The sequence below is a fragment of the Cydia fagiglandana genome, chromosome 22 (assembly GCF_963556715.1).
Source record: "Cydia fagiglandana chromosome 22, ilCydFagi1.1, whole genome shotgun sequence".
Taxonomy (NCBI): domain Eukaryota; kingdom Metazoa; phylum Arthropoda; class Insecta; order Lepidoptera; family Tortricidae; genus Cydia; species Cydia fagiglandana.
The window spans coordinates 6539626-6561462 of NC_085953.1; the positions used below are offsets into that span (position 1 = coordinate 6539626).

A 21837-nucleotide genomic window follows, 5' to 3' on the forward strand; every position below is an offset into this window, starting at 1 on the left:
TTGTGTTTAATGTCCATATTAAATATATCAAATAAAAAAACCCGACAAGTGTGAGTGCCCACCGAGGGTTCCGTACTCTTTAGAATTTGTTGTTATAGTGGCAACAGAAAAACATGAATCTGAAAATTTCAACTGTCTAGCTATCATGGTTCATGAGATACAGCCTGGTGGCAGGTAGACAGACAGATGGACAGTGGAGTCTTAGTAAAAAGTGGAAAGAAAAAAAGAACATATATTTTTTTATACTTTCTGTATTTATTACTTGCCTATGTATTACTTATGATTGTTGTAATAAATGCTTTTTGATAAGATTCTGTATTTATTCTACTGTCAGTATAAAGTAAATATTACAACATAAAAATTTATGGCACTTGTATAAGTATCCCTTCATGTAAATACAACATTACTGACCTTTGTAACACATATTGCCTTTCTAATACTTACATAACGTATCTAACTGTGTATACACAGCATTATCAATGTTTTACTTTCTACTCTAGTGAGTAAAGTGAGTGGCTCTTCAAATGTGACGTCAGTGACGTTGCCGGCCTATCTGATCAATAGTAATAGATATAATTACGAAACCGTACCTGATAATTATGCTAGTTACAAATATTGTTCCGTAATTATTCTAATTGGAAATAGAAAAACTGATTTTATAATGTTTTTATCTGAGGTTGAGAAAAAGGATTTAGTCAAAATAATAATGATTAAATTGCGTAATGGTGGTTTTAGTATCTTTTAATTTGATTAATTTCAAATGTAAAATTTAGGCTTCTAAAAACTGAACAAAAATGCATATGTCTTATGCACACTTTACTGGGTCAGACGAAACAAAGGTTCCAGTTGTGTTCCTTAACGCTAAAAAAAACTGATTACACACAGGAAAAATCTGTAAATATTCAATTAGTTATTTATTACAAAATAAACATTAATTTAAATTTTAGAAGTTTGCGGTAGGCTCCAAGACCAATTTAATTACAACTTCCTATATTAAGTACTACACATTTCATCAACCCGTTTTCTTGTATCTGAAACCAAACCAAAATCCTTTTTGACACGAAAAAAACACCACTTGTCTATGCGCGCATTCATGTTTTTTTTCTGATTGCAGGCTGCGTTGGAATCCAGTGAGCGAACGTTCCTTTCTTCGGCAGGAGACACGGAACTTTCGGCTAGCGGGTCTAGGATGTCAGTGTTGAACCAGAGCGGAGAAGAACAGGTAACAAGGGAAATTAAGCTTTTAGAGTACGGCATAGGTTCCAAATTCCAACGAAATTTGACGAAGAAGGAGAAGTGAGATATCTTAATTGTTTATTTCGAGGTAGTTCCATTTTCGAAATAGTTCAATTTTGGATTACAAGGGATTTTGGGCCTTTACTTAATGAGGGAAGGTTTAAAATTCAAGGACACTTACAAGACTTACTAGACACGGAACATTCGACTGGCGGGATATCAGTGTTGAATCAGAGCGGAGAAGAACAGGTAATGCAGCAGAGGGATTGCTGACCTAAATTAAGTACAAAGGATTTTGAGCTTTTGCTTAGTTATGGAAGGTTCAAATTCCAGTAGACTCGCCAGACTTACAATACAGTGTTCCATTTTTACGGCAAAAGAAAGGTTGGGTTACGCCTTTTAGGAGTGTACTTATGTATGTTTAGTATTCTTTTAAAGTATATCTCAAAGTTGGTTGCGTTCAAACTAGTAAATGGATTTCGATTAGAATGGCGTAGCTATCAGGTAGACATTTTTGAAAAAAGACTAGTTTTTTTACGAAAAAAATATCTGAATACTTGAATAAACTTACGCGTGCTGAGTGTACTGGCTCAACTGGCATTGTGTGCGTGAAAGTGGCGCCCTCCTGGCATCTTGGGGACACACAAGTTATTTGACAGTTGTCAAATTATGATCATTTTGGTCTGATCGCGCCTGATCATTGCTTTTATTAATACCCTAAAACGTACTTCGCACATAGCCAATAATATAATTTAGGACGAGTGCCTATGTTCGTAACATTGACGTCTCTTGACGTCATGAGCAGTTCTCCTGAACTGCTTTGTCCGTCACAGTAGGCTATTTGAAATGTATATCGGATATGAATATATATATACATTTATCTTTCTTTGGTGTGCTGCTATACGGCATAACAGCCGTAACGGAAAACACATTATATTATTCCTATTCTTGGCCAAAGAGTTCCAAATCCAAACCAATCCAAGTGTATCAATTGTTTGAAAGATAACGCAAAAGAAAATAGGCATAATACTGGTTTTCTCAATAAGTACCATCGCCCACATTGTTAACTGTACATTGGTGGACCTTATGCGTTTTGTAATAAGGTTCAACAATGTACAGTTAGGAGTATCGCTGTTTGTACTTTCATTTGCATGAGATAATATTTGCTTATCAACAAATCCTACTATAATACGTATTATATGTAGGTAAGTAATTATAACGCAATAACAAAGTTCTGATATTGTTAGTATGCAATTAATCGTGAACAATGTTATGAACTTAAGTGTATTAATAATAAAGTAATTGTCTGCAGTAGTATTTATAGTGTATGTATGTATGTATAAACTATTTATTGTACAAAACACAAATATATAGTGTTGATGTGTTATAGTTCATTCTACTTTTGTTTATCCCAAATAAACATCTATTTAACGGATCTCTATTGTTTCCCAAATAGTTTTAGTCATAATGTATTGTTTGTCCGAATTTTCGTTAGTCATAATTGGTTTTTCTCAGAAACGCGTAACTTTTCAGGATTGCCATAAAACAAACCTAACCTAACGTATCTATAGAATAACCTTAGGAAAACCCTGAAAAGCTAACGGTTTCAGTTTTATGACTAACGATAATATGACAAACAATACATTATGACTTAAAACTTTATGGGAAACAAAGGGACCGGGGTATTTAACATATCCAATGCCAACGTTTTCATAGCGCTACGCTCGTAGCCGATCCCAGCGTTTTCCCGCTTTGTAGAGGAAAGAGACTACGAACAAGAGCGTACAACAATCAACACTTTATACCAAAATTAGGATAATACCATATCTGGCCTCACGGAATAGGGTACTTTTCCTGTATGTATCTCCCAAGGTTTGGATTTTCCCACGCTGCTGGTAAAAGTGAACAATTTGAGCCCAAGATCCAGCCAGAATCACTAATTTCTAAGTAAAAACCGGATGAGCCGGATTCGCCCACCGAGGGTTCCCTACTTTTTTAGTATTTGTTGTTATACCGGCAACATAAATTATCATCTGTGAAAATTTCAACTGTTAAGCTATCTCAGTTCATGAGATATACCCTGGTAACAAACAGACAGACGAACCGTGGAATTGTAGTAATAGGGTCCCCGTTTTTACCCTTTGGGTACGGAAAAACATAAACTGATGATTATAAGGGAATCATCAGTTTATGTTGTTTAGCAGACAGAAATAGCACCAGTTGAAGTAAACTGTAATGCTTTAATTAATATACAATATACATGGTATTTTTCCAGGTGGAATGTCCACTATGCATGGAGCCATTGGAGGTGGACGATCTCCACTTCTACCCGTGCACATGTGGATACCAAGTAAGTTCTTTCTTATAGGTACTCTTCTTTTCTTACTATTTGCTACAGCACCAATACTCTTTGGTGGTATTGAAAGTGTGCTAGACAGGCATCAGATCAATTTAAGTAACCCGCCCTGTCGGGTAGATAATTTTTGTTCCTTAAACCAGCGGTTCTCACACTATTTTGGTGACAGGACCCTTTTGGAACCAGAAATATTTGACGGAGCCCCAAATAAAAAAAAATCGTTCAAAGTCACTGTGGACCAGATTATACCTATAGAAGTGCTGGTTTTTTTTCTTATAATTACAAGTATTCAACAGAGGCTTTGCGAGAGCCCTAGGGGTCCGCGTTCGTCACCCGTCACCCGTTGACCACGAACGCAGTTAAGGGTTCGAAACGTCGGGACGTAGTATGAATTCAATATATGTATGCGATATAATCCGTTCCAATAGTTTCATTGCTTAAGTATGTCTGTCCACTCCACAGCGATAATACTTACATCGCAACAAAAGAAAGAATAACGTTTCTTATCACTTCTAAACAATTCGCGTGTGACGCTCTCGCATAGTTGTGATATTTGTATGGACATAAAAGGACTGACCCCGATGCGTCATAGCGAGACACTTGATTTCTTGTGTAGGCGAGAACGATATTAACAGGGTTTTTCTGCTGCTAATAAGTACAAAATGGTTTATTGCGTTTTGATCTGTTTTGGAGAAAGCAAAGAGAAAGAATACTAGGCCAAATCTCGGGATTAGTTGCCAAGCGGACCCCAGGCTAACATGAGCCGTGGCAAAAAGCCGGGATAACGCGAAGAAGATGATGCTGTCAAGTGAAAATTGTTGTTTTTACGGTGCTTTATTTTTTGAGATATACAACTTTGACTTTGACATTTCATTGTCTGGTTTGTATAAAGTTTACAATGTAGTTTGTATTATAAAAATGACAACATTCATAAACATAATAAGTCTCGTCTATTATGGTCTTGGGATGCTTCCTTAAATATTCTCTGCTGATATTACAGTACCGGTCAAAAGTTTAAGTTCACTCTGTAAATTCGGTTAAATGAAGCTATAACACAATGTACTAATAAAAGTGTTTAATAATCTTTTATTACATAATAAATTAAAGGTAATTCTCTAATTTAAAACCACAATTAAATAAAAAAGATCAGTTTTTGCCAACTTTAGACTCTTCAAAATATCCGCCTTTTGCTTTCAATGCTGCCATACACACTTTCGGCATTCGCGTAATTAGTTTTTGCAGTGTTGATGTCGAAATTTTATTCCAACAAATGTATAGGTATTCCCAAAGCTGTTCTTTATTAGTTGGCCGCATTTTTCTCACACTCCTGTCCAATTCATCCCATAACAACTCAATCGGATTGAGGTCGGGCGATTGAGGAGGCCAATCCATATATTTTAATTCTTTTTGGTTCTCTTTGGATGAAATGTAGTTTTTGCACAACTTCGACGTATGCTTGGGATCGTTGTCTTGTTGGAAAACAAAACCTCTGCCTACAATCCGTTTTCCAGATGGAAAAGCGTGACGTTGCAAAATGTTATGATACATTTTCTTATCCATTATGCCATTGACTCTCACGAGATCACCAACTTTATCACCCGCAAAGCATCCCCAGACCATAACTGATCCTCCACCGTGCTTCACTGTTGGCATCACGCATTGCTTTATCATTCGTTCGCCTACTTGTCGTCGAACATATTGACGACGTCTCCCTCCAAAAATTTCAAACTTCGATTCGTCAGAAAATAAAACTTTAGACCACTGTTCAGACGTCCAGTTTTTGTGTTTCTGGGCCCATTTCAACCTCTTAACTTTATTCTGACTACGTAACAAGGGTTTTTTGGCAGCAATACGACCTTTTAGACCATAGTTTCGCAGACGCCGTTGCACTGTCGAAACCGATACTCGCTGTTCTAGGGTGGCGTTGAGTTCTTCGCAAATTTCTGGAGCAGTTAGAGTACGTTGGCGTTTGCTCTGCACGCAAATAAATTGGTCTTCGCTTTTAGACGTGACTTTTGGCCTACCTGATCGAGATCGACTGCAATTAAGACCGGTTTTTTGTTTTCGTTTCAAAGTACTCACGACAGCGGTTTGTGAAACCTTCATTTTTTCAGCGATTTTCCGCGTCGTGTAGCCCTCATTTGACAGAGTTACAATAACAGCACGAGTTTCGACACTAAAATCGGCTTTGCGACCCATTTTAAATGATTTCTAACTTCACGAAATCTCATAGGAAATACGGAACAAAAATATTAAATGGATCAAATTTTCCGAATAACATAAAACGATTCCTCCAAGAGGTATTTTTATTGTTATTTGGTAGTCGTGGAAACAATTAAACGTTTGAAATTCAAAACATATTCTATATTTGAACATAATTAAATATGATAACCTTATTTCGCAGAGTGAACTTAAACTTTTGACCGGTACTGTATATATCTGGGAATCGTAAATATTTACATGCGTACCTCTAGGGCTTTCCGTCAGTAAAATGGTGTTTTTGTTACAAGGTTAAAGTAACATAAAAGGGCATATTTTTATTTGCACGTACCTAAGCTGCCGAGAAACAAGATTTAAAAACACGACGTTGCTTTGTAGGCATAAGTACTTAGTCCTAATTAGGATTCATCAAAGATTATGATTGTTACAGATATGCCGGTTTTGCTGGAATCGAATCCGGGAAGGCGAGAATGGCCTCTGTCCGGCCTGTCGGAAGGCCTACCCGGAGAACCCGGCAGACTTCACCCCGCTCAGTCAAGAGCAGGTAATGTTGTCATTATCACTCATTATCCGGGTACCACTCAAGATGAAACGCCTCGCAAGGAATTTGACGCGCTCGATCTGAGAAGACTTGCCTCGCCCGATGCAAATGCACCGCCACTATGCTTTGGGTGAGGCAATTTGTCGCAGATTGAACTGCTTCGTATACTGCTGAGTGTAAATAAAAGGTATATGGGACAAGTGTCCTCCACTCTTACCCTCACTACTGTAGTCTTTTTCCATTCACATATCGCATCTGCTTTGATTGATTTAACCCTATAACTTTCAGTATAATGTAACCCATTCTTATTTCAACTTACCATTATGATCTTTGTATTTAGCTACTAAATTAGTATATTTATACTCGCAGGTAGCAGCAATAAAGACGGAGAAGAAGGCGCGCGAGCAGAAGCGGCGGAACAAGACCCTGGAGTCGCGGCGAGCGCTCGCGAACGTTCGCGTCGTGCAGAACAACCTAGTGTTCGTCGTGGGGCTGCCCGTGCGGCTCGCGGATCCCGAGGTATGGAACTTATGAGTGATATGAGTAGGCGGATAAATGACATGAGTTGGCGGGTCCACACAGAGCGAGCCTTCTCGCGAGGAAATTGCCGCGCGAAGCAGCTCGGTGGGTGAAGACGTGCGAGCGAGGCATTACGGTCGCGAATGCGTTTACTTCGCCCAAGGCACGTCTATACAGACCGAGCTGCTTCGCGCGGCATTTTCCTTGCGATGACGCTCGTATTGTGCGGATCCTCCTAGTCCCTAAGCGTGTTTATTTCGAGATTTTTGTATCTTAATAAGACTACGTGACTTGGTCTTTTGGCCTAAATTTTGTATCCACGGAATTATGTCTTGTCGAACAATCTAAGTAAAGTAACTTATTCGTACAGTTAGTAAGCTCGGGCGAGGCACGTCTCCACAAGGCACAAACCGAGCTGCATCGCGAGGAATTTACTCACGAGGCAGCTCGGTTTGTGTGGACCCGCCTAAACCTGAATAGCTTTTATACGCAGTAGGGTTTGAGAGGGTTCGAAATAAAGAGAACAGATACTACAAATCAGCTAAAAGGTTACATATGTGTATTGTTTGATTTCAGATCCTAAAAAGACAGGAGTACTTTGGCAAATATGGCAAAATTCACAAAGTAGTTATAAACCAAAGTACAACGTATGCAGGTTCACAGGTGAGCAACCCAACAACTGTTTTATTTCTTTAATTATTTTCGTAGATTAGGTTATTGAGTGTTTTGGTGTGGGCTATAATACAAAATATATATTATAAATATATATTATATGATATAATACAAAATAAATGTAAATACTTCATAAAAATCCTAAATTTAGCTCTGCCGGTAATAAAGACCGCAAAAAGAGGATCTATCAGACCATGCTAGATATAGATTAATTTTTCGAAAAACTAAAATGTTGTCTATGATTTCATCATATTTTATCTATCTTAACTTTATACTTTTCTTTGGTAGGGTCCGTCCGCGTCCGCGTACGTGACGTACGTGTCGTCGGCGGACGCCCTGCGCGCCATCCAGGGCGTCAACAACGTCGCCCTCGACGGACGGGTGCTCAAGGGCTCGCTAGGCACCACCAAGTACTGCGCCAACTTCATGAAGAACCAGCCCTGCCCCAAGCCCGACTGCATGTACCTGCACGAGCTAGGTATGTACACGACGACTGCTGGTGCTCAAGGGCTCGCTAGGCACCACCAAGTACTGCGCCAACTTCATGAAGAACCAGCCCTGCCCCAAGCCCGACTGCATGTACCTGCACGAGCTAGGTATGTACACCACGACTGCTGGTGCTCAAGGGCTCGCTAGGCACCACCAAGTACTGCGCCAACTTCATGAAGAACCAGCCCTGCCCCAAGCCCGACTGCATGTACCTGCACGAGCTAGGTATGTACACGACGACTGCTGGTGCTCAAGGGCTCGCTAGGCACCACCAAGTACTGCGCCAACTTCATGAAGAACCAGCCCTGCCCCAAGCCCGACTGCATGTACCTGCACGAGCTAGGTATGTACACGACGACTGCTGGTGCTCAAGGGCTCGCTAGGCACCACCAAGTACTGCGCCAACTTCATGAAGAACCAGCCCTGCCCCAAGCCCGACTGCATGTACCTGCACGAGCTAGGTATGTACACGACGACTGCTGGTGCTCAAGGGCTCGCTAGGCACCACCAAGTACTGCGCCAACTTCATGAAGAACCAGCCCTGCCCCAAGCCCGACTGCATGTACCTGCACGAGCTAGGTATGTACACGACGACTGCTGGTGCTCAAGGGCTCGCTAGGCACCACCAAGTACTGCGCCAACTTCATGAAGAACCAGCCCTTTTTTTTTTTTTTTTAAGAGGGGAAATGCTTTACGCTTGCCACCCCGGCGCGGGGACGGGCCGGGATGGTTATGTGGGACTCCCTGTTGTGGGCTCATGAGACCCCAGGTTTACCCACTAAAACCCCTCTGTTGTCGCCTCGCTGCTATACGGCGAGGTCCCAGGAACGCCGAAGTACTCTTCCGCAACCTCGCCAATGAAGAACCAGCCCACCAGCCAATAGTGAGCGCTATGGATAATGACGTCGCTGTTGCGCCAACGTTGCATGCGTCGAGGAGCAGCTATAGAGTGTGGCTCTTAGAGTCAATTGATTCGAATGCGTCGATAGCCTGAGATTTTGAAGAAGACTGTGTCTAATCAAGTAGAGATCGCCCATGTCGCTGTTCAAAAAACATTACGTAGACCATTTAAGCAGCAAAATGAATGACCCAAACGCTACGCATACAACGGATCGCGTAAAATTTCGATGTGATCAATTCTGTATTATTTTAATTTCGTTGTAAAATATTTCTTATTTTACTTTCAAGTGTTTAATCGGTATAAATAATAATCTATAGAGATTAAAACCCAATGGCGAGTGAACACAGTTAAAACTATTCCGATCATCATTTCATCCACAGGTGTTATCCCCCGCACTTTGCATTCCAGCCTCAAGACTCTTGATATTCACCCACTCACGTACATAGTCCTACAAAAAGCTGCCATTATGAACACATGTAGAATAGTTCGAAAATTTCTAGCTCTAGAACAATAGAGTCGAAAATACATTTCTATATTCGTTTGGCCAAAAGCCCGCGGATATGGAAACAAAACTTCCTCCAATTGGAGAGAACAATAAAGAAATACCACTAATAATAATAAAACAAATGCGAAACCAGCTAACCACTGCAACATAGCAGCTAGTGTTCAATAGTTGTACTGAAAGGAGAGACGTGAATAGATTTTTGTATCGATGCGCACAATGATAGCGCCTGACACTTAGTGCAGTTTTATTTTAATTCATCATCTCAGCCATAAGACGTCCACTGCTGAACATAGGCCTCCCCCTTGGACCTCCATTCGTACCGGTTGGAAGCGACCCGCATCCAGCGTCTTCCGGCGGCCTTAACAAGTACGGTTACCATCAGTTTGTCACTGACATAAACGCCGTCGAGAACGTAATTTACTTTCTATACATCCCGTTTGCACTAATATGCGAGTGCGAGCGAGATGTATAGAAAGTAAATTACGTTCTCGATGGCGTTTATGTCAGTGACAAACTGATGGTAACCGTAAAGGTCGTCCGTCCATCTTGTGGGTGGACGTCCTACGCTGCGCTTGCTAGTCCGTGGTCTCCACTCGAGCACTTTATTTTAATTAAGTCTCGACAATGTAATGTAATCCCTTGACCTAACGTTGAGCATAACTAGTCTAGTGGGTAAGAGAGGTGTCTAGGCAAAACTAGTCGCGCCCGAGAGAAAGCGAAACCTGTTTTACGTAATTATACACGGAGCCTGCGTAATTATTCGCAGTTCAATTCACCTCGAAACCGACTTTTGCAATGTGTATCATAATTCATAACATTATATTTCGATCTGCTAATTTTTTTTATCACGTTGGCGGCAAACGAGCATGATGTTAGGCCCTCCCCACATCTAGCGTCTTTCGAGCGTCGGCGTCTACAACTCTATGGCCGCTGCTCAACGCAACGTCGACGCCACTGCGCAGCGACGTCATTTTCCCTTAGCGCTGACCAGACGCCGACGCTCGAAAGACGCTAGATGTGGGGGGGGGGGGGGGCTTAATGGTGCGATTAGCATAGCGATATTTCTGTTGTTAGCGATGGACGACGTTCGTTTTGTAGCTGGCCCCGGACGGATAATCCTTCGTCTTTTGTTAGTAAAACCGCACGTGCTGCTACCTGCAAAAAAAAGGTCGGTCATTGATACAGGTAAGTAGCACGTGCGGTGTTACTTACAATACGCAATGAGTTATAGTTCAGTCATTATAGATTTTGACCCGTGAATAATTAGTTCTTGGATTTTTTATTCGTAGGTCCCTCGGGGAGGTCACTGGGAGTGTAAATTCAAAAAGTAGACTGAATCAGGCTCCTGCGTATATTCGAAAAACGGTTTTTCTTGAATAACTCGGCCATTTTTGATTTTACAGTAAAACTAAAAGAGGACAAAAACTGTAGGAAATTTGATTTTCTACAAGTTTGGTCCTCACAATTTTTCTTCTAGGATCGATATTTTGGAAAATAAATTTGATAAAAGCGACAAATTCAAAACATTTTCATCATCTCGTTTATTTTCAACTTTACGGCATTAATGAAGAGGACTAAGCTTGTAGAGAATCAAATCTTGCGACCTTGACAAGTTTTTTAATCGAAAAATGCTTTTTAAAAATTAGTAACAATTACTTATGAAAGCGGAAGAATAGAAATGTATTTCCGTATTAGATTCATAATTGTTACATATTTGCCGTGACTTACTTATTTTTAAAACGTGTTTTTCAATTAAAAGACACATAAAGATTGTTTACCTTTTCTCTAACGCTAAAAAAACGAACTATAAGTATAGAATAAACACTCTGCATTTAATTTTAATCAGTCTGTCGGTTGTGTTTGGTGCACCGCGCACTTATTTACATCAGTTGAATGTTTGTATAATTTCCAGGTGATCCTAAGGCGTCGTTCACCAAGGAGGAGATGCATGCCGGCTTGCACCAGGTGTACGAGCGCAAGCTGCACAACCAGCTGCTCCAGCAAGGAAACAAGCCCGACGAGAAGCATAGCGCAGGTGCGACTAGTAGCATAGGTAGCATATGGACGCGTGTAGCTAAGGCGTCGTTCACCAAGGAGGAGATGCATGCCGGCTTGCACCAGGTGTACGAGCGCAAGCTGCACAACCAGCTGCTCCAGCAAGGAAACAAGCCCGACGAGAAGCATAGCGCAGGTGCGACTAGTAGCATAGGTAGCATATGGACGCGTGTAGCTAAGAAAAAACCGGTCAATTGCGAGTCGCACTCGCGTTGCAAGGGTTCCGTACATTACCCAATTTTTAACAATGTAGGGTCGGATCAAAAACTAAGTAATTAAGTCCGACTCACGCTTGACTGCACTTTTCTAATAGGTTTACCTGTCATCTACCTATGTGCAAAGAACTATTTTGTATATTTTTTTCAAAATTTTAGACCCAGTAGTTTCGGAAATAAAGGGTTGGGAGGGGGGGGGGGGGAGAGTGATCGGACAGACAGACAGACGTACGAGTGATCCTATAAGGGTTCCGTTTTTTGAGGTATCGAACCCTAAAAACCGATACTTGCGTGTATGGCACCACGAATGATTACGTGTCTTCGCACGGTAAAAATTTTCGGCGATAATACTAAGAATGTTAATAATTCTATAAAGCCAAACTGTTTTAAAGTGATTCCAAAATACGACTACCTATCGCCATCTTTATCGCTTTTATATTAATCGAGTACAAGAGCAATACGGCCCCATCACGCATAACAGGCGTAACAGTTTAAAGGGTCTAGCCGAGTTTGTATGGGGCATCGGCCCCAGAAGCCAAATTGATTGCCGTTTTGCCAATTTATTAGGCCAGATGTGAGATGCTATTTCACCAAAAAAATTACCCTAAAATGCTGCAGATTTTGAGAAAATTAAAAAAAAAAGCGACGACAACCAAGCCGCATACAGCCAATAAAAATATAGTCCATTTTAGCAATTTGTTACGTTCGAAATTCAAATTCGTACAGAGCGGCGCGGTGGTCGATATGGGACCGGGAGTTCTCCCAGTTGTGTCTGTTCACACATTACATACATACATACATACGGTATTTTTACCCTGTTGAGCCAAATGAATATTTTTGAAAAAAATATATTATATAGAACATTAATTTATACAATATAAAATACCCAAAATTGGTGGGTGTCCCGTGTCCCTATTTCGGAAAAGTAAAAAAAAAAATTGAAAAATTAAAAGTGAAAATATTACTAATTATAAGGATATTTGGAACTCCATTTTTTTTTAATAATTCATCTAGATTATTTACATAATGTGTATAAGTTACAAAAAAATCGGTTCGGTAGTTTAGATAAAAAAAAATGAAAACCAATTTTCTTTTTTTTTTAATTTTCTCAAAAACTTGCAGCATTTTAGGGTTATTTTTTTGGTGAAATAGCATCTTACATCTGGCCTAATAAATTGGCAAAACGGCAATCAATTTGGCTTCTGGGGCCGATGCCCCATACAAACTCGGCTAGACCCTTTGAAACTTATTGCTCGAGAATACCGCAGATATTTGAATGAGAATGAGTCTCAAAACGTAACTCAATTTCATGCTATAGTGAATTGTACGATAATACTGTCTTCTTTTTTCCATAGGTAACTCTAGTACGAATGCAGAAAAGAATAGTTCGAAAGAAGGTAAGAACCGAATAAGTCTCATTTCGTATTGTTACATTCTCTTTAATTTCAGTTTTCAAATAAAAAAACTTTCTAGTCTACTTTACGCATATTTTCTTTGCTAGATTTACTTATTACAAATTTTTTTTTATTGTAAAATGTACCTACTAACAAAATATGGACTGTTTGTCTGAAATAAATGATTTTTATTTTTATTTATTTATTTTTGTAAATTCATTATTATTTTTTGTAAAATAAAATGTTTTTAATAAATGAAATGTTATCCGCAGGTAATCCGTCGAACTTTATACCGACAACAGTGGTCACATCGTCTAATATAAACGTAGTCAGTTCGTCTAAGTGAGTACTGTCTCAATTTACTTTTATTATACGGGTGTCTTTTATAGTTCGTTTTTTTAGCATTAGAACTTGAAAGAAGGTAAGCGATCTCGACATGTCTTTTAATTGAAAAACGCTTTTTAAAAATCAGTAACTATTACTTATGAAAGCAGAAGAATATGAATGATCGTATTAGATTCATAATCGTTCACCTTATTTCTAATGCTAAAAAAACGAACTATAATAACCTGCAATATTTTATGACGTGAATACTTATACAATATAAATAGTTGGTCATACTGAGCAACTTTTACCATGGGACCAACTCCGAAATCGCGAATAAAAAAAATTGACTCTCCCATAGAAAATGGCAGTATCAGACCAGCCAAAATATACGAAACAGCCAATTTTCACCGATATATTCACACCGTAAAATATTGCAGGTTATTAAAAAAAATACTATAAAGGTATTATTTCTTTCTACAAAACTTATTACTTATAACTAGTTTAACCCTCCAACTTCGAAATGTTAAAACTCCCATGGATAATATTCTAATTTTCCATAGATTTTGTATAAAATTGCGACCGTAGGTGGCCGAGTTTAATAGATGTCTTCACTTTTCAGTGTCAAATTTAACACATCGTATTTACTTTCAGATCAAAGAAAGAATCGGTAAACGGTAGCAATGGTATAGAAGCGAGCAATAGTAACGGGGTGAATGGAAACGGCAAGGAGGCGTGGCCCAGTCTCGGTTCATCTCCCCCTTCAGACAGCCCCGTCGGCAAACAGTCCAGTCCCAAACCACAAGCTCAGGGTGAGTAGGGGTTATTGGAATCATGGGCTATCAGAGTCAACGAGTACGCGATCTAAATGCGTCGATTATACTATACGCAAACCAAACTTAGGACCGAGGTTATAATTATCATATCTCACTCCTTACCATGACCACTTAAACGTGAATGAAGTCAGGCGGGCCGTATGCTTGTTTGCCACCAAAGTGGTATTGAGAAAAATTTACAACGTCCATCAGACTTTTAGAAGCCATTGGGCTTGTTCCCTGGATTCAAAAAGGTTGAATCAGACGATGCCATACTTTGGTAGTATAAATATACAGGGTGATTCAGGAACGTGAGCAGGACTAACACTGCACATTTCGTAAATAATAAGCAACTGTCTCGTATCAGTATTAGTGAGGTTAACGTTAATTTTCTAGTCGTGTTGAAAAAAAAAGTTATTAATTTATTTACGACATGAATGGTCACCCTACAATTAGAATACTAAACTACCGATATTCTGTGTCAAATTGAATGTCATCACGGTCTAGTTACTTTTGAAAACTCGTATCTCACTCAAGTTTGACAGTTTATTTTCTTTGTAATCATAATGCCGTCATTACGGTTAAAGAGGTTTTATGTTTATTAATTAGGTCTTGTAGGGTGACCATGATTGTAGAGAATTAAATTTGCCCTCACCAAAAAGTTAAAAAATAGGAAAAAGTGTGGTTGTTTCACCAAAATACGACGGTGATCGATCAATTATCAGTTACTGAGTGTGCAGGATTTGTCCTGCTCACGTCTTATGAATCACCCTGTATATAAAAAAATGTTTATAATGAATGGAAAATATTTCCTTCTCGTTTCGTGCTTAGGATTTTTCATTTATACTTATAGTCAAAGGGGTAATTTGTTGCAGGTAAAGCTGTAAGAAATACAATTAAAATACAAATACGAAGAAAAACTGTAAATTCTATTGAGAAAACGGGAATTACCCGAAGTAATAATACTATTGTCTAAAACTTGATGTTGCTTAACCCTAAACTTGGCATTTATATGAGCTTACTTAAGGTTTTAACTTAAAACCATAACTTAGCTCATTTTAAGGCACTTTCCCCCCAGGGCCCATTATTTTTTTCCACACTGTATAATAATGCTCACAGAATATTTAAAAGTTTTTTTATGGTCTAAGCGAAGCTGCAATGACCGATTTATTTTTTATTTGCCAACTTTAGGGTTAAAGCAAATTAATTCGCCGTAACGGCACATGCTAATAATAAACGTAAAATTTCAGTAAAGTCACAAGAAAACGGCACATCAGAATCTTCCAGTCCCACACAAATGCAACCCGCTCAAAAAAGCAAAGACCACAGCGACTCCAAAACGAACAGGACCCACAAAGACAGCACAAACGGCCAACCCAAGAAGAGCAAATCCGAAGCGAAAAACAAAAAACATAGCATCCAAGTTCAAGAAAGCGAACCAGAGGAAGAATCTAAACCAAGCATCACACAGAGCTCCGTCTTCGAAAACGACACACAAAACTATCTTAACAACGACTTAGACGAGCTAGAATCAGACAGACACAGCCTTTTAGAAAACCACGATCTACTCCACAACAGCGACCACAGCCTATTAGAAGACGACACACACAATCTACTAAACGATGTCAATAACGAAATAATGCTGCATAAACAGAGAGAAATGCTCGCCGGCTTAGTAGATAACCATATGATAAACCCAATGAAGAGTCACCTGAACGGATACGGGCTTATAGACAGAGATACTATGAGTTATATAGGTAATGATAGGCATAGTCAAATTAGCCAAGGTCTGCTGGAAAAGGAGTTGTTGTTGAGGGAACGCAGCCGGAGCGAGATGCTGATGCGACAGAACGAGATGCTAGCGAGACAACATTTGGAGCCCAAGCATTATATGCAGGGGAATATAGGGCTCGACTCCAATAGTGAATTATTAGGTAAGACACATTTTTGTAAAGGTTAGTTTAACTTAGAAATATTATGTAATGTTGATGAAAATATCTAGGTCTTTTCTAAATATTTTCTCATATTCAAAATGATATTTAATTGCACGAACGGGTCTACCCCGATATGATTTCGCGATCGCCCGTTCATATGTATTTAATATGTGTACAAAACGCGAGAGTATAAAGTGTTATTTATATTCAAACTAATATCTATAAATGTATGAGATTTTTGCCAGTTAATCGGGTTGCCCGGTCAAAGTATATTACAGATGGCGCCAGCATGAGTTTTATCTGTCAATGCTACGAATAATGTCAAATTTCTTTTTTTTACTAAGTTGAATAATCCTATGGACAACAAAGTCTGAAAATAAAGAAATTTATTATAAAGCAAAATCTCATAGAATAAAACTGCTGTCGCCATCTAACCATTTTTAACACATTCACTGCCCCCAACGCACATGTGCGTTCACCGTCATACAAGTTTGTTCCTAGGCCACGCCCCCTGGCAGTGAATGCGTTAACCTTTGTTGACAGTTGCTAACCCCATTGAAAGTTCTGCTGTGTTAGTCAAAGTTAGAAAAAATTGCCTTATTATTGTTAAAAACAATGTATGTACTAATTATGACCATAAAATAGCATGTCATTTGGTCTTGCAGCATGTCTCTTACATTTGAAACTAAGCACATCATGTTATTACTCTGATTTTTAATCAATCGTTTTATTTCAGGTGCTAATTATCATCCAAATCCCAATATGCTTCCATTCGGCATGCGCGTCGAACACGCATCGCCACTTCAAAATAACATGCAGAACAACATGCAAAACAATATGCAGAATACCATGCAAAATTCCATGCAAAACAGCATGCATAATAGCCTCCAGAACAGTATGCAAAACACGATGCAGAATAGCCTTCAAAACATGCAGAATAATCTTCAGAACAGCATGCAGAATAGTCTTCAGAATATGCAGAATAGCCTCCAGAATAGTCTACAGAACAGTATGCAGGGTAGCTTGCAGAACAGCTTGCAGAATAACATGCACTATGTAATGCACAATCCACATGCGGGCCCCGTGCCCAACGGTTTCGAAGCTCCCCAGTCTTCGGTGAGTGTTGTTTCTATGTAATTTTATTATTGGGTGAATATTTAATTATAATTTCATTCAATCTATATTAAATATATTAAGAACGGGTCACTCACGTATTTCTTCTCTTCTTTTTCCTGGCGTTATCCCGGCATTTTGCCACGGCTCATGGGAGCCTGGAGTCCGCTTGACAACTAATCTCATGATTTGACGTAGGCACTAGTTTTTACGAAAGCGACTGCCATCTGACCTTCCAACCCAGAGGGGAAACTAGGCCTTATTGGGATTAGTCCGGTTTCCTCATGATGTTTTCCTTCACCGAAAAGCGACTGGAAAATATCAAATGATATTTCGTACATAAGTTCCGAAAAACTCATTGGTACGAGCCGGGGTTTGAACACGCGACCTCCAGATTGAAAGTCGCACGCTCTTACCGCTAGGCCACCAGCGCTTTGGTCACTCACGTATTTATTTGATATATTTAATATATCTGTGTCTCACGGAAGTTGTGTTATTAAAATTCATTCAGTCTATAGTAAATAATATTTGACCTGTCCACCTTAGTTCGATTAGCGGTGAGAGCGCGAAGTGATTGACTTTATTCCGCACAAACAACAAACGCGTAGATGGAGGTGTCATGTCGAGAAAAGAAATGCGTATTTTAGTCGTTGATTGCTGAGAATTCACACGCCATTCTCTCTGATCACCCGCGGTCGGACAGCTGCTTTAGTGTACGGCCGAGTATGAAAGAAAGAAAGAAAACACATTCATTTACATCAAATAAAACCAGTTATATTAAAAACAAGACATTGACCAGATAGACGTTAAAAAGGAGTCCCCCACTCAGCGTAATACGGTATGAGCGTCCAGCGGAGCGTTGGACGGGGCGGGTAGCGTGGCGGCAAGTGCCAACCTGCATTACGCTCGACCGTTCACTCCGTTTGTACAGTCAGCTACGGAAATAAACCCATGCATGGACGTTTGTATGTTAGGGGGTACCTTTTCTCTGCAGTTGGCCGTACTCAAAGTTGCATAACTCATTGAGACAGCTGTCCTCCTAAAGCCCAAGGTCCTACGTAAAGTACTTATTCAGCTCGATGAAATTTAAATCATATTAAATTGGAACACAGTCGCATTTGTTTTCTTTCGTTCAATATTCAAACAAAACCAAAATCAACTCTATTCCCTGCACTAAAGATTCAGATTTCTGTGGCAAATTATGGTCTTCCGGACTCTAAAACCTTTGTTTGTTTTAACAGAGCGAAGGGCGCTACCTGGCGGAGAACATGGATAAGTTCTTCACGGACTTCCACAAGGCGCAGCAGATGCGGCTGCTGCTGGCGCGCGCTCCCGACCATCCCCGACAGATGGCGCTCGAGCACGAGCACAAGCAGAGGTAACTACTGGCCACTGGTCAACTTAATATCTAGTAGAAATTGCAAGAAATGGCCGCCATTTTGAATTTCTTCACCAGTAGGCCGATTACGTCAAAATGTAAAGATTCGAAAGGGTCTCAAATTTATTATGGCATATTGCAGCTTATGATTCCTAATAGTCCGGGAGCCGGCTGCATGAAACAAACCTCATCAAAAAATAGAATATACCTACCCTGTAGAGGTACCTGACATTTAATAGATTCCAACGCACTTGGTCGGCCTAGGCTTAACCTGGCAGATTTTGTACAAATGGCAAAAACGTTGGACAAAAATTCATCAAAAAAAACCTCATCGAAAAATAGAATGAAACTTGTATGGTAGGATACCTGACCTTGAGGACAGTAAAAAATAAGTGGTCGGCCTCACCTTAGCCTGGCAGTTTTTGCAGTCCGACCAGATTTATTGGGTCACGTGAGAGCTACAATTTACCTCATCGAAAAATAGAATGAAACAAACGGATTATAATAGCTAAAATAAGCCTGTTGACGTATGTCTTGGTCGGCCTCACCTTAACCTGGCAGTTTTTGCAGTCCGACCAGATTTATAAAAAAATCATCAAAAATTTTTTATCGATAAATCGTATGAAACTTGTATGGTACGATAGCTGCCTTTGAGGACAGTAAAAAAAAAATGGTCGGCCAAATCCTGTGTTTGCAGGTTCCTGTGTCCGACCAATTTTGTTGTACCACGTGAGAGCTACAATTTACCTCATCGAAAAATAGAATGAAACAAACGGATTATAATAGCTTAAATAAGCCTGTTGACGTATGTCTTGGTCGGCCTCACCTTAACCTGGCAGATTTTGCAGTCCGGCCAAATTTATAAAAAAATCATCAAAAAAAATTTATCGAAAAATCGTGTGAAACTTGTATGGTACGATAGCTGCCTTTGAGGACACTAAAAAAAATGGTCGGCCAAATCCTGTGTTTGCAGGTTCCTGTCACCGACCAATTTTGTGGTACCACGTGAGAGCTACAATTTACCTCATCGAAAAATAGAATGAAACAAACGGATTATAATAGCTAAAATAAGCCTGTTGACGTATGTCTTGGTCGGCCTCACCTTAACCTGGCAGTTTTTGCAGTCCGACCAGATTTATAAAAAAATCATCAAAAATTTTTTATCGAAAAATCGTATGAAACTTGTATGGTACGATAGCTGCCTTTGAGGACAGTAAAAAAAAAATGGTCGGCCAAATCCTGTGTTTGCAGGTTCCTGTGTCCGACCAATTTTGTTGTACCACGTGAGAGCTACAATTTACCTCATCGAAAAATAGAATGAAACAAACGGATTATAATAGCTTAAATAAGCCTGTTGACGTATGTCTTGGTCGGCCTCACCTTAACCTGGCAGATTTTGCAGTCCGGCCAAATTTATAAAAAAATCATCAAAAAATTTTTATCGAAAAATCGTGTGAAACTTTTATGGTACGATAGCTGCCTTTGAGGACAGTAAAAAAAAATGGTCGGCCAAATCCTGTGTTTGCAGGTTCCTGTGTCCGACCAATTTTGTGGTACCACAGTACCACGTGAGAGCTACAATTTACCTCATCGAAAAATAGAATGAAACAAACGGATTATAATAGCTAAAATAAGCCTGTTGACGTATGTCTTGGTCGGCCTCACCTTAACCTGGCAGTTTTTGCAGTCCGACCAAATTTATGGAAAAATCATCAAAATTTTTTCATCGAAAAATCGTATGAAACTTGTATGGTACGATAGCTGCCTTTAAGGACAGTAAAAAAAATGGTCGGCCAAATCCTGTGTTTTGCAGGTTCCTGTGTCCGACCAATTTTGTGGTACCACGTGAGAGCTACAATTTACCTCATCGAAAAATAGAATGAAACAAACGGATTATAATAGCTTAAATAAGCCTGTTGACGTATGTTTTGGTCGGCCTCACCTTAACCTGGCAGTTTTTGCAGTCCGACCAGATTTATAAAAAAATCATCAAAAATTTTTTATCGAAAAATCGTATGAAACTTGTATGGTACGATAGCTGCCTTTGAGGACAGTAAAAAAAAAATGGTCGGCCAAATCCTGTGTTTGCAGGTTCCTGTGTCCGACCAATTTTGTGGTACCACGTGAGAGCTACAATTTACCTCATCGAAAAATAGAATGAAACAAACGGATTATAATAGCTAAAATAACCCTGTTGACGTATGGCTTGTTACGGGCGGCTTTCATAAATTCAATGTGGCAGTGTGCGGCAGAATCCACTTGCATCAAATTTGATGCAACACATTGTGGCTGGACATTAAGAGATGAAATGTATAAGATCAAATGGTTTGAAGGACACATAACGCCTTTGCGAGTCGAAGAAATAACAATAAGATAATCACTTAATATATGTGAGGTTATCTTGTGTATTTTTATTTATTTATATTTATTGAGAAGTTCAACAGCGTTTACATTAAATAATATACAAAAACCATGAGAACTTATAGCATAGCCAATAACAGAACTTCCTGTAATTTATACATAATAAAAAATCATCTGTGGGTAGACTTGTAACTTGTGCTGTACAAGAATCGTAAATATAACTTAATTTGTAAGTCTTTAAGGTACAAGGAAAAAGAGAAAAAATTAATAATAACTGTAAACTGGAAAAAAAATCCTAAAATAGTAGGTATAGCTCTAATTTTGCGTAAACAATAAATAAAAAATAGTAAAATAAAAATACATACAGTACCTACATAAACGAGCGAATCTATTAGTTTGTATGCATTTATTGGAATTTATGTGTTCGTGTGTGTGTGTGTGTGTGTATGTGTGTAAGTGGGTGTGATAGTGCGTGACTACCAGGAAAGTTGCTTTGCAATTTGTGATTTGAAAACACGTCTGGAGGAGAAGAAAGGGTCAATGTTTTGGAACGATTTATTATAGGTACGTGCGATTCTACTCAGAATTTAATAGAATAGAATAGGTACAATGACAGGGAATATGGAATAGTGTGGTGTGACGAGTTCAGCGCGTGGGAGCGCGGAGCCCTAACTGTGACAGCAATCCAACGCAGTCTAGATGCCCGTTGAGAACATCGTGGAGGAACATTTTACCATTTATTTAAATTTTGGAAGGATCACGTGCAGTTTTTCCTCTTATATTACAAGTGTTCGATTGAAAACTAAGCT

General features: G+C 39.3%; 1 protein-coding gene across 1 annotated transcript in view; it reads left to right on the forward strand.

The window, feature by feature from the left end:
* LOC134675467 (uncharacterized) overlaps positions 1-21837 on the forward strand; it is a 35627-nt gene that overhangs the window by 3424 nt on the left and 10366 nt on the right. The window contains exons 2-14 of the mRNA XM_063533737.1: positions 1115-1222; positions 3512-3586; positions 6243-6356; positions 6723-6872; positions 7449-7535; positions 7833-8022; positions 11352-11630; positions 13065-13106; positions 13376-13445; positions 14082-14239; positions 15493-16176; positions 16913-17292; positions 18531-18667. Of these exons, the coding sequence (XP_063389807.1) occupies positions 1115-1222; positions 3512-3586; positions 6243-6356; positions 6723-6872; positions 7449-7535; positions 7833-8022; positions 11352-11630; positions 13065-13106; positions 13376-13445; positions 14082-14239; positions 15493-16176; positions 16913-17292; positions 18531-18667 (2474 nt within the window). The remainder of the gene's footprint in view (positions 1-1114; positions 1223-3511; positions 3587-6242; positions 6357-6722; positions 6873-7448; positions 7536-7832; positions 8023-11351; positions 11631-13064; positions 13107-13375; positions 13446-14081; positions 14240-15492; positions 16177-16912; positions 17293-18530; positions 18668-21837) is intronic.